At 50.3% G+C, this 13127-nt stretch overlaps 1 protein-coding gene across 1 annotated transcript in view; it reads left to right on the top strand.

The window, feature by feature from the left end:
• Positions 1-13127, top strand: part of LOC119974303 (POU domain, class 2, transcription factor 2-like) — a 430216-nt gene that overhangs the window by 326569 nt on the left and 90520 nt on the right. Inside the window, exon 4 of the mRNA XM_038813076.1 lies at positions 3319-3432. Coding sequence (XP_038669004.1) covers positions 3364-3432 — 69 coding nt within the window. The 5' untranslated portion in view covers positions 3319-3363. The remainder of the gene's footprint in view (positions 1-3318; positions 3433-13127) is intronic.

Here is a 13127-nt window from a genome sequence, read left to right as displayed (position 1 = left end):
GGAATAGAGAACGGGGTAAATACAGGAATAGGGAAATGGGTAAATACAGGAATAGGGATCGGGGAAATACTGGAATAGGGAACAGTGCATATACAGTAATAGGGAACGGGGTAAATACAGGAATAGGGAATGGGGTAAATACAGGAATCGAGAATGGGGCAGATACAGGAATAGAGAATGGGGAAAATATAGGAATAGAAAATAAGGTAAATACTTTCAGCGGGAATTCAGCAGTTGGAGTGGGCGGAGCTAGAGAGTCGAGTGGTGAATATTTAAACTTGTTGCTTCGCTGCTTAAACAGTGGCCAAAGGGTCTTTGGGGATAAATTTGAAGAGTGACATCACAACAAAGTAGTGACTTTATTGGCTGGTAAGGAAAGTGCTCCAATTAGCAGTAGCTGGGAAAAATTTAACTCTTCGTGTGTTGGTAAGTATTGTGATTGGTAAGTAAAATCTTTATTCCTTTCACTTATTCATTATTTGATATATTTGTAATCAGTTAAGGTAAAGCATGAAAATGGCAGGAGATACCAGACCCGTGTTATGCTCCTCATGCTCAACGTGGGAGTTCAGGGACGATGCCCCTGACTCCTTCATGTGCGGGAAGTGTGTCCAGCTGCAGCTCCTGTTAGACCGCATGACGGCTCTGGAGCTGCGGTTGGACTCACTTTGGAGCATCCGCGATGCTGAGGAGGTCGTGGATAGCACGTTCAGTGAGTTGGTCACACCCCAGATTAGGACTGGAGAGGGAGACAGGGAATGGGTGACCAAAAGGCAGAGAAATGAAGGCAGTGCAGGTGTCCCATGCAGTCATCTCCCTCCAAAACAGGTATACCGTTTTGGATACTGTTGGAAGAGATGACTCACCAGGGGAAGGCAGTAGTATCCAGGCTCATGGCACCGTGGCTGGCTCTGCTGCACAGAAGGACTGGAAAAATACTGGCCGGGCTATAGTCATAGGGGATTCAATCGTAAGAGGAGTAGACAGACGTTTCTGTGGTCGAAAACAAGACTCCTGAATGGTATGTTGCCTCCCGGGTGCACGGGTCAGGGATGTCTCAGATCGGCTGCAGGACATACTGAAGGGGGAGGGTGAACATCTAGTTGTCGTGGTGCATATAGGCACCAATGATATAGGTAAAAAACGGGAGGAGGTCCTACAATTACAATTCCGGGAGTTAGGAGACAAGTGAAAAAGTAGGACCTCAAATGTAGTAATCTCAGGATTGCTACCAGTGCCACGAGACAGTCAGAGTCAAAATTCAAGAATAGTCAGAATGAATACGTGGCTTGAGAGATGGTGCAAGACACAGGGAACAGGGTAAATACAGGAATAGGGAACGGGGAAATACAGGAATAGAGCACGGGGTAAATACAGCAATAGAGAACGGGGTAAATACAGGAATAGAGAATTGGGTAAATACAGGAATAGGGATCGGGGAAATACTGGAATAGGGAACAGCGCATATACAGGAATAGGGTATGGGGTAAATACAGGAATGGGGTAATTAAAGGAAATGAGAATGGGATAAGTACTGGAATAGAGACCAGGGTAAATACAGGAATAGAGCACGGGGTAAATACAGGAATAGAGAACAGGGTAAATACAGGAATAGAGCACGGGGTAAATACAGGAATAGAGAACAGGGTAAATACAGGAATTGAGAACAGGGTAAATACAGGAATTGAGAACAGGGTAAATACAGGAAATGGGAATGGGGCAAATACAGGAATATGGAACAGGGTAAATACTGGAATAGGGAACGGGGAAAATACAGGAATAGAAAACAAGGTAAATACTGGAAAGGAGAAAAGGATGAATACAGGAGTAGAAAATGGGATAGATAAAGGACTAGAGAACGGGATAAAACCAGGAATCGAGCACTGGGAAAATACAGGAATAGAGAGCAGGGCAGATACAGGAATAGAGAGTGGGTCAGATACAGGAATAGAGAACGGGGTAAATGCAGGAATAGTAAACGGGATAAACACAGGAATTAGAGAACGGGGGTAAATGCAGGAATTGGGTACGGGATGAAAACAGGAATAGAGAATGGGATAAATAAAGGAATAGAGAACAGTATGCATACAGGAATAGAGAATGGGATAAAAACAGTAATAGAGGATGGGATCAATACAGGAATAGAGCACAGCATAAATATAGGAATAGAGAATGGAATGAATTCAGGAGCAGAGAATGGGCAATACACCGAGCTTTCAGGAATCTGGGATTTTTTTCTTCGAGCAGAGAATTGTCAGGGAAGTTTTAATCAAGATGTTTAAATCACTGCTGGGTTTGGCAGTCAGTAAGAACATGGAAAAGTACAGCACAGGAACAGGGGGTGGGATTCTCTGATCCTGAGGCTAAGTGTCGATGCCGTCATTAACGCCATTGCTTTTCACGACGGCGTCAACATGCCCTCAGGAGCAGCGATTCTGACCCCTACAGGGGGCCAGCACAGCAGTGGAGCGACCCACGCCGCTCCAGCTGCCGATACCGGCCTCAAATGGGCGCCACAGGTCTGCGCATGTGCAGTGCGACTGCGCCAATGCGCGCATGCGCGGTGGGTCCCTTCTCCGCGCCGGCCCCGATGCAACATGGCTGTATTTACCCTGTTCTCTATTCCTGTATTTACCCTGTTCTCTATTCCTGTATTTACCCCGTGCTCTATTCCTGTATTTACCCTGGTCTCTATTCCAGTACTTACCCCATTCTCATGGTGAAAAAGAGGTCCCCAGCCCGAGAGGTTGGCCCACCGATTGGTAGGCCCCGATCGAGGGCCAGGCCACAGTGGAGGACCCCCCCGGATAGATGCACGCCGAGGTCCCGCCAGATAAGACCACACGTGGACAGCGCCAGCGGCACTTGGATTTTTTTGACGGTTGCTCGGCCCATCCCGGGTGGAGAATCGCCGGGGGGGCCGCGTAGAATATCCGATGCCTGGGAGTGAGTTACGTACTGGAATTATGACTCATTCTTTCGTGCTGGGCTGCACTGGGAGTGACACGGTGTGAAGAATCATTTCTTTCCCCTGAAGGACATCCTTTGAAATTTTACCAGCCAACAGCTTTGAGAATAGTTTCCTGATGCCAGATCTGCCTTATGTTTCACCTCTTGTAGATTGATGACGGGGACTTCTCATGCAACACCCTCTGGATTTGCAAGCTGCCCCCATGCACTGTATATATGACATTAGCAATGTGTACACCTCACCTCAGCATCTCGTGGCCTGTTCCCTCCTCCCTCCCACTTTCTGTACTTCCGACCAGTGCTGATATGTATTAATCGTAGAACGTCTTGTTGATATTTCTTTTCCAGTTTAAGACTGAAGATGCGAGTGAGTCAGCTCAGGCACCCACACAGATGCCTCAACAGCAACAAGGTCACCTCCCTCAGGCCCAGCTCATGTTGGCCAGCAGTCAGTTGGCAGGGGTAAGTGTGTTCTTCATCTGGGAGCTCAGGCACACACACACACACACATACAGAATACATCCCTGTGAGGAAGAGCCCTTGAATCTTATTAATTTTTCCCTCTGTGTGAGGGAAGACTCTCGCCACTCGATTGGTGAGCGACAACATTGGAAAACTAACTGCAACTTACACGTGCCCCCATCTCTCGTCAATCTCTCGTTGGGCAAATAATATGGGGTTCCAGATCTTCTCTCCAGATATTATTGAACTACCCTTAGCCCCACAATATCCTCCCTAACTTCACCGTCGACCAGGCCCACCATCCATCTTTCATTTCCCGTGCTCTCCCTGAAGTCCCCCCCACCTTCACCCACTTAGAGATGGCAATTTCTACCAACCCTCCATCTCCCTTCCCACCCCACGTTCAACCTTACACCCAAATTAATTTCAAATACATTTTGAAATCCCAACAGAAGCGGGTTGGGCGCTGGCAATCCTGTAGCGAGTAACTCACCTCCTGACTCCCCAACCATCTGCAAGGCACAAGTCAGGAGTATAATGCAATACTCCGCACTTGCCGGGATGAGTGCAGCTCCAACAGCACTCAAAGGCTCAACACCACCCAGGACAAAGCAGCCCGCTTGGTTGCTCCCACCGCCACAAACATTCAATCCCTCCACCACCGACACACAGCAGTAGCCATGTGTACCTTATACAAGATTCACTGCAGTAACTCACCAAGGCTCCTTAGGCAACACCATCCAAACCCATGACCACTACTATAGATTCATAGAATCCCTACAGTGCAGAAGGGGCCATTAGACCTATCGAGTCTGCCGCAACCCTCTGAAAGAATACCTGTGCCACTTCCCCGCCCTATTCCTGTCAGTGCTGCTACCTTTGCAGTTTGAAGTATATGTTAATAATTTGGAGGAAAATGTAACTGATCTGGGGCGAAATTCTCCGACCCCCAGCAGGGTCAGAGAATCGCCTGGGGCCGCCGAAAATCCCGCCCCCGCCGTGGCACCCGGGAAGTGGCGGCGGCAGGAATCTCGCCACTCCGATTGGAGAGGCCCCTGCGGTGATTCTCCGGCCCGGATGGGCCGAAGTCCCGCCGCTGGGAGGCCTCTCCCGCCGCCGAGGTTTAAACCACCTCTGGAACGGCGGGCTCAGCGGCGCGAGCAGGCTCACGGGGCCCTGGGGGTGGTGGGGGCGATCGAACCCCGGGGGGTGCCCCCACGGTGGCCTGTCCCGCGATCGGGGCCCCCCGCTCAGACTCCGGGCCAGTGCCCTGGTGGCACTCTTTCTCCTTCCGCGTCCGCCATGGCGGAAGCGGAAGAGAACCCGACATCGCGCATGCACCGACCGGCAAAAGCCTTTCGGCCAGTCCCGCTGCCGGGGGCGCCGGTTTTTTGCGCCAGTCTTCTGGTGCAAACCGCTCCGGCGTGGGGCTGGCCCCAAAGGTGGGGAGAATTCCCCACCTTTGGGGAGGCCCGACCCCTGAGTGGTTGGCGCTACTCTCCTACGCCGGCACCCTCCGTCACGCCGGGTAGGGGAGAATGCCGCCCCTGATTAGTAAGCTTGCGGATGACACAAACGTTGGTGGAATCGTGGATAGTGATGAGGAGCACATGGGGAGAACGTGCAGACTCCGCACAGCCGCCTGAGACCGGAATTGAACCCGGTTCCCTGGTGCTATGAGGCAACAGTGCATATTACTGTGTGACCGTGCCACCCCCATCTAGAAGGCCAAGAGCTGGAAACAGCACCACCTGGAGGTTCCCCTCCAAATTACTCACCAACCTGACTTGGAAATATATCGGCCGTTTCTTCACTGTCACTGGGTCAAAATCCTGGAACATGTCTGAGGTCATGTCTGACAAATCTGTTAGAGTTCTTTAAGGAGGTAACAAGGAAGTTAGACAAAGAAGAATCAGTGGACATGATTTATTTAGATTTCCAGAAGGCCTTTGACAAGGTGCCGCACAGGAGATTGTTAAATAAGTTAAGAGCCCATGGTGTTAAGGGCCAGACCTTGGCGTGGATAGAGGATTGGCTGACTGACAGAAGGCAGAGAGTGGGGATAAAGGGATCTTTTTCAGGATGGCAGCCGGTGACTGGTGGTGTACCTCAGAGGTCTGTGCTGGGACCACAACTTTTCACAATATACATTAATGATCTGGAAGAAGGAACTGAAGGCACTGTTGCTAAGTTTGCAGATGATACAAAGATCTGTAGAGGGACAGGTACTATTGAGGTAGCAAGGGGGTTGCAGGAGGACTTGGACAAGCTAGGAGAGTGAGCAATGAAGTGGCAAATTAAATACAATGTGGAAAAGTGTGAGGTTATGCATTTTGGAAGGAGAAATTTAGGCATAGACTATTTTCTAAATGGGAAATGCTTAGGAAATCAGAAACACAAAGGGACTTGCGAGTCCTTGTTCACGATTCTCTTAAGGTTAACGTGCAGGTTCAGTCGGCAGTTAGGAAGGCAAATGCAATATTAGCATTCATGTCAAGAGGGCTAGAATACAAGACCAGGGATGTACCTCTGAGGCTGTATAAGGCTCTGGTCAGACCCCATTTGGAGTATTGTGAGCAGTTTTGGGCCCCGTATCAAAGGAAGGGTGTGCTGGCCTTGGAAAGGGTCCAGGGAGGTTCACAAGAATGATCCCTGGAATGAAGAGCTTGTCGTATGAGGAACGTTTGAGGACTCTGGGACTGTACTCGTTGGAGTTTAGAAGGATGAGGGGGGATCTTATTGAAACTAACAGGATGCTGCGAGGCCTGGATAGAGTGGACGTGGAGGGGGTATTTTCACTTGTAGGAAAAACTAGAACCAGAGGACACCATCTCAGACAAAAGGGATGATCCTTTAAAATAGCCATGATGTGGAGATGCCAGTGTTGGACTGGGGTGAGGACAGTAAGAAGTCTTACAACACCAGGTTAAAGTCCAACAGGTTTGTTTCAAACACTAGTTTTCGGAGCACTGCTCCAAAAGCTAGTGTTTGAAACAAACCTGTTGGACTTTAATCTTTAAAACAGAGATAAGGAGGAATTTCTTCAGCAGAGGGTGGTGAATCTGTGGAACACTTTGTCGCAAAAGGCTGTGGAGGCCAAATCACTGAGTGTCTTTAAAACAGAGATAGATAGGTTCTTGATTAATAAGGGGATCAGGGGTTATGGGGGAGAAGGCAGGAGAATGGGGATGAGAAAATGTCAGCCATGATTGAATGGCGGAGCAGACTCGATGGGCCGAGTGGTCTAATTCTGCTCCTATGTCTTATGGTCTTATCCTGACTTCTGATTAGAACCTCGACCCCACTTCCTGTCTAACCCCCCCCCCCCCCCCCAATAACCTTTCACCCCCCTCCTTCTTCATCTCTAATCTATCGAGCTCTGCCTTAAAATATTCACAGATTCTGCTTGCACTGCCTCTCAAGGAAGAGAGAGAGTTCCAAAGACTCTCAATCCTCTGGGAGAAAAATGTTCTCCTCACCTCAGTTTTAAATAGGTGACCCCTTATTTTTAAACAATGACCCTCCAGTTCCAGATTCTCCCAGAAAGGGAAACATCCTCTCCGCACCCACCCTGTGAATAACCATCAGCATCGAAAAGGTTTTGATCAAACCGCCTCTTATTCTTCTCAACCCCGGTGGAAACAAGCCCAGTCTGTCCAATCTTTCCTCATCAGACAAGTAGGAATGGCAAGCCTAGCGCCTACTAGACCTCACCAGGAGTACCTTGCGCTGCTTTTGTCCCTTTCCCCCCAGAAAGGATCTTATAGATTGATGGCAACGAATGTTCATTGGACTTGTTCCTGGGATGGCGGGAGTGGTCTTATGAAGAGAGATTGGGAAAAACTGGGCCTGTATTCTCTCAAGTTTTGAAGAATGCAAGGTTATCTCATTGAAACCTACAAGGTACTTAAAGGAAAGACAAAATGCTGGGAAATCTCAGCAGGTCTGGCAGCATCTGTAGGGAGAGAAAAGAGCGAACGTGTTGAGTCCGATGACTCTTTGTCAAAGTGGGAAGTATTTATACTGTGGAGTGAGAATGAAAGATGACTCATAGCCACAGAAACCCAGGGAAACCGGGTGCTAATGGCCACAGAAACCAAGGGGAAAGAGTGCTAATGGCAGTCCCCAGAGAGAACAAAAGATGTGAAAGGCCAAACAGCAGAGAAACTAACATCAGAGGATGAACTGTAGATGTGGAGGAGGGAAAGGGGGAAGAAAAGAGGAGAAAAGTTACAGAAAGGTGGATAAGATTGAGGGGTGGGGGATTAAATATATATTAAGAAAGAAAGAAATGATAAGAAACAGTTAAAATGAAATGGGATGAAACAAATGGGTCGAGGTGGGTTAGAGCTGATCATCTGAAGTTGTTGAATTCGATGTTGAGACCGGAAGGCTGTAGCGTGCCTAACCGAAAGGTGAGGGGCGGGATTCTCCCGTACCCGACGGGGCGGGGGTTCCCGGCGGGGCGGAGAGGACTCCGGCGTCAGGCCGCCCCAAAGTCCGCACCTTCAGGGGCTAGGCCGGCACCGGAGTGGTGCACCGGAGACCGCCGGCCGGCGCGGGTCCGCGAATGCGTGGGAGCGTCAGCGGCTGCTGACGTCATCCAGCGCATGCGAAGGGGGGGGGGTTCACCTTCTCGCTGGCCATCGCGGAGGCTTACACGGCCGGCACGTAGGAAAAGAGTGCCCCACGGCACAGGCCCGCCTGTGAATCTGTGGGCCCCGATTGCGGGCCAGGCCACTGTGGGGGCACCGCCCGGGACCAGATCGACCCGCAACCCCCCCCCCCCCCTCCCGGAGGACCCGGAGCCCGCCTGCGCTGCCGTGGCCCGCCGTTAAGGGACCTAGTCCAATTTATGCCAGCGGGACCCGCATAGAATGAGTGGGACTTCGGCCCATCGCGGGTCAGAGAATCACCGGGGGGAGGGGGGGGCTGCGAGCGGCCGCTGACCGGCGCGGCGCAATTCCCGCCACCGCCAAATCTCTGGCACCGGAGAATTTCATAGAATTTACAGTGCAGAAGGAGGCCATTCGGCCCATCGAGTCTGCACCCACCCTACCCAAGGTCAACACCTGAATGAACATGAAAATCGCTTATTGTCACGAGTAGAACATAGAACAGTACAGCACAGAACAGGCCCTTCGGCCCTCGATGTTGTGCCGAGCAATGATCACCCTACTTAAACCCACATAACCCGTATTACACTACGGGTATACGGCATATATTGGACTAGGTCCCTTAACGGCGGGCCACGGCGGCACAGGCGGGCTCCGGGGTCCTCGGGGGGGGGGGCGATCTGGTCCCAACAATCCCCCCATTAACCTTACACTACGGGCAATTTAGCATGGCCAATCCACCTAACCCGCACATCTTTGGAGTAGGCTTCAATGAAGTTACTGTGAAAAGCCCCTAGTCGCCACATTCCGGCGCCTGTCCGGGGAGGCTGGTACAGGAATCGAACCGTGCTGCTGGCCTGCTTGGTCTGCTTTAAAAGCCAGCGATTTAGCCCAGTGAGCTAAACCAGCCCCATCCCCCTACCAACCTCCACCCTATCCCCATAACCCAGTAACCCATCCAACTCTAAGGGCAATTTTGGACACTAAGAGCAATTGATCATGGCCAACCACCTAACCTGCACATCTTTGGACTGTGGGAGGAAACCGGAGCACCCGGAGGAAACCCACACACACACACACGGGGAGGATGTGCAGACTCCGCACAGACAGTGACCCAAGCCAGAATCGAACCTGGGACCCAAGAGCTGTGAAGCAATTGTGCTATCCACAATGCTACCGTGCTGCCCAATTTGGCAGCCGATAGGGGCGGGATTCACTCCACCCCCCGGCGATTCTCCAACCTGGTGGGGGGGGTCGGAGAATCCCGCCCGCGATGTTGTTGTTCCAGTTTGCATTGAGCTTCACTGGAATATTGCAGCAGGCCAAGAACAGACGTGTGGGCATGGGAGAAGGGTCTTTTGTTAAAATGGCAAGTAACAGGAAGGTCAGGATCCTGAATGCGCACAGACCGAAGATGCTCAACAAAGCGATCACCCAGTCTGTGTTTGGTCTCTCCGATATAGAGGAGACCACATTGGGAGCAGCGAATGCAATAGACCAAATTGGAAGAGATGCAAGTGAAACGCTGCTAAACCTGGAATGAATGTTTTGGGCCTGGGATGTTGAGCATGGAAGAGGTAAAGGGGCAGGTGTTATACCTTCTGCGATTGCATGGGATGGTGCCATGGGTGATGGGAGAGGTACTGGGTATGGTGGAGGAGTGGACTAGATTATCTCGGATGGAACGGTCTCTGCAGAATGCTGACAGAGGGAGTGAAGGGAAGATGTGTTTGGTGGTGGTATCACGCTAGGGTTGGTGAAAATGGCAGAGGATTATGCTTTGCATACAGAGGCTGGTGGGGTGAAATGTGAGAACGAGGGAGACTCTATCCTTGTTCTGGGATCGGGGGTAGGGGTGAGGGTAGTGGTGCGGGAGATGGACCGCACACTGTTGAGGACCCTGTCCACAACTGTAGGTGGGAAATCACGGTTGAGGAAGTTACTTAAAGGAATAGACAGGGTAGATGCAGGTATGATGTTTCTCTTGGTTGAGGGTCCAGAACTAGGGGGCACAGTTTCAAAATAAGAAGGAAACCACTTGGGACCGAAATGGGGAGAAATTTCTTTAGGCATAGGATTATGAATCTTTGGATTTCTCGGCCTTAGTGGGCTGTGGATGCTCAGATGTTGCGTCTGTTCAAAGCGGAAATTGATAGATTTCTGATTGACAATAATATAAAGGGAAAGGTGTGTGGGAGGAATAGGCATTGGAGTGTCCAATCGGCCACAATCATATTGAATGGCAGAGCAGGCTTGGCAGGCCGAATGGTCTACTCCTGACCCTTTGTTTCCTGCCAGCAACGTCCACATTCTGTAAACCAGGGAAGAAAGGGAAATACCTCCGTCTTTGGCCTCCATTCACAATTGCTCTGCAGCTATTGATGTGCTGTATGGTTCCCTCATCTCCAATTTTGAGGAAATTTCCATCCCGGTACCCTCCTCCCTATCACCCTCACCGATCAAATCCAAGAGTTACAGACAAAGAACAACGAAGAACAACAAACAATACAGCACAGGAACAGGCCCTTCAGCCTTCCAAGCCTGTACCGGTCATGATAACAACCTTTGCCAAAACCCTCAGCACTTCCTTGTGCTGTATCCCTCTATACCCATCCTATCCATGTGTTTGACCAAGATGCCTTTTGGATGCCGTTAATGTAGCTGCTTCCACAACCTCCCCTGACAATGCGTTCCAGACACTCATCACCCTCTGCGTAAAAAAGCGGTCTCTTACATCTCCTCTAAACTTTGCCTCACGGACCTTAAACCTATGCCCCCTGGTGACTGACCCGTCCACCCTGGGAAATTGTGCCTGCCCCTCCACTCTATCCATGCTCCTCATAATCTTGTAGACCTCTATCAGGTCACCCTCAACCTCCGTCTTTCTAATGAAAACAGTCAGTGTCTATTCAGCATCTCCACAAGGCTAACACCCTCCAGACCGGGCAATATCCTGGTAAACTTCCTCTGCACGCTCTCCAAAGCCTCCACATCCATCTGGTAGTGTGGCGACCAGAATTGTGCGCAATATTCCAAGTGCTGCCTTATCAATGTTCTATACAACTGTAGCCTGACTTGCCAGTTTTTATACTCGATGCCCCGTCCAATGAAGGCAAGCATTCCGTATGCTTTTGTGACTACCTTGTCCACTTGTGTTGTCACCTTCAAAGATCTGTAGACCTGTACACCCAGATCTCTCTGATTTTCTATATTCCGAAGAAGTTGCATTTACAGTATATTTCCCCTCTATGTTAGACCTACCAAAATGCATTACTTCACATTTGTCCGGATTAAACTCCATTTGCCATTTTTCTTTCCAAGTTTCCAATCTATCTATGGCCTGCTGTATCCTCTGACAATCCTTAACACTGGATTTTCACAGTAACTTCATTGTAGTATTAATGTAAGCCTACTTGTGACAATAAAGATTATTAATATTATCTGCCACTCTACCAACCTTGGTGTCATTCGTGAACTTACTAATCGGATCAGTTATATTTTCCTCCAAATTGTTTATGTATACTATAGAGGCCCCAGCATATATGGAACACTACTAGTTACAACCTTCCATTCAGAAAAACACCCTTCTACTGCTACCCTTTGCCTTCTGTGACCGAGCCAGTTCTGTATCCACATTACCACCTCACCACCTTTTGTTTTATTTTAAAAAAATAATCTTTATTCAAATTTTCACAAAAAGGAAAACAATAACAGAAAATTCTAAGAACAAAAAAAACAGAACCCCCCCGTAGATACAAAAGAGAAACAATAAATTAACGCCCGTCATTGGCAAAAAACAGATATTCAACCCAAAACAAAAACAAAGAGTCAACTTTTTGTTCCCCCCCTTCGGTTGCTGCTGCTGCTGACCTTCTGTTTTGACCGTTCTGCCAGGAGATCTAGGAATGGTTGCCATCTCCTGAAAAACCCCTGCACTGACCCCCTTAGGGCAAATTTCACCCTCTCCAATTTAATAAACCCCGCCATATCGTTGACCCAGGCCTCCACGCTTGGGGGCTCGCATCCTTCCACTGAAGAAGATTCCTCCGCCGGGCTACTAGGGACGCAAAGGCCAGAACACGGCCTCCTTTCGCCTCCTGCACTCCCGGCTCCACTGCAACCCCAAATATTGCGAGTCCCCAGCCTGGTTTGACCCTGGATCCCTACCACCTTCGATACGTCCTTGCTACACCCTTCCAAAATTCCCCCAGCGCTGGGCATGCCCAGAACATGTGCACATGGTTTGCTGGGCTCCCTGAGCACCTAATACACCTGTCCTCGGTCCCAAAAAACCGGCTCATCCTTGTCCGGTCATATGAGCCCTAGCAGTACCTTAAACTGTATGAGGCTAAGCCTCGCACACGAAGAGGAGGAGTTCACCCTTTCTAGGGCATCCGCCCACGTCCCCTCCTCAATCTCCTCACCCAGCTCCTCCTCCCATTTATCTTTCAGCTCCTCCACTGAGGGCTTGTCTACCTCCTGAATCACCTGGTACACTTCCGAGATCCTCCCCTCTCCAACCCATACCCCCGAGAGCACCCTGTCCTGGACCCCACACGGCGGCAGCAGGGGGAACCCCGCCACCTGCCGCCTGACAAACGCCCTTACTTGCATGTACCTAAAGGTGTTCCTCGGGGGGGAGCCTGAACTTCCCTTCCAGCTCACCCAGGCTTGCAAACTTCCCGTCTATGAACAGGTCCCCCAGCCTCCTGACACCTGCCCTGTGCCAACTCAGGAACCCGCCATCAATTAGGGGGCCTCACGGTAGCATGGTGGTTAGCATCAATGCTTCACAGCTCCAGGGTCCCAGGTTCGATTCCCGGCTGGGTCACTGTCTGTGTGGAGTCTGCACGTCCTCCCGTGTGTGCGTGGGTTTCCTCCGGGTGCTCCGGTTTCCTCCAACAGTCCAAAGATGTGCGGGTTAGGTGGATTGGCCATGCTAAATTGCTCGTAGTGTAAGGTTAATGGGGGGATTGTTGGGTTATGGGTATACGGGTTACGTGGGTTTAAGTAGGGTGATCATTGTTCGGCACAACATTGAGGGTCGAAGGGCCTGTTCTGTGCTGTACTGTTCTATGT

Source organism: Scyliorhinus canicula, chromosome 12 (assembly GCF_902713615.1).
Source record: "Scyliorhinus canicula chromosome 12, sScyCan1.1, whole genome shotgun sequence".
Lineage (NCBI taxonomy): Eukaryota > Metazoa > Chordata > Chondrichthyes > Carcharhiniformes > Scyliorhinidae > Scyliorhinus > Scyliorhinus canicula.
This window is presented reverse-complemented; position numbering and strand designations above follow the sequence as displayed.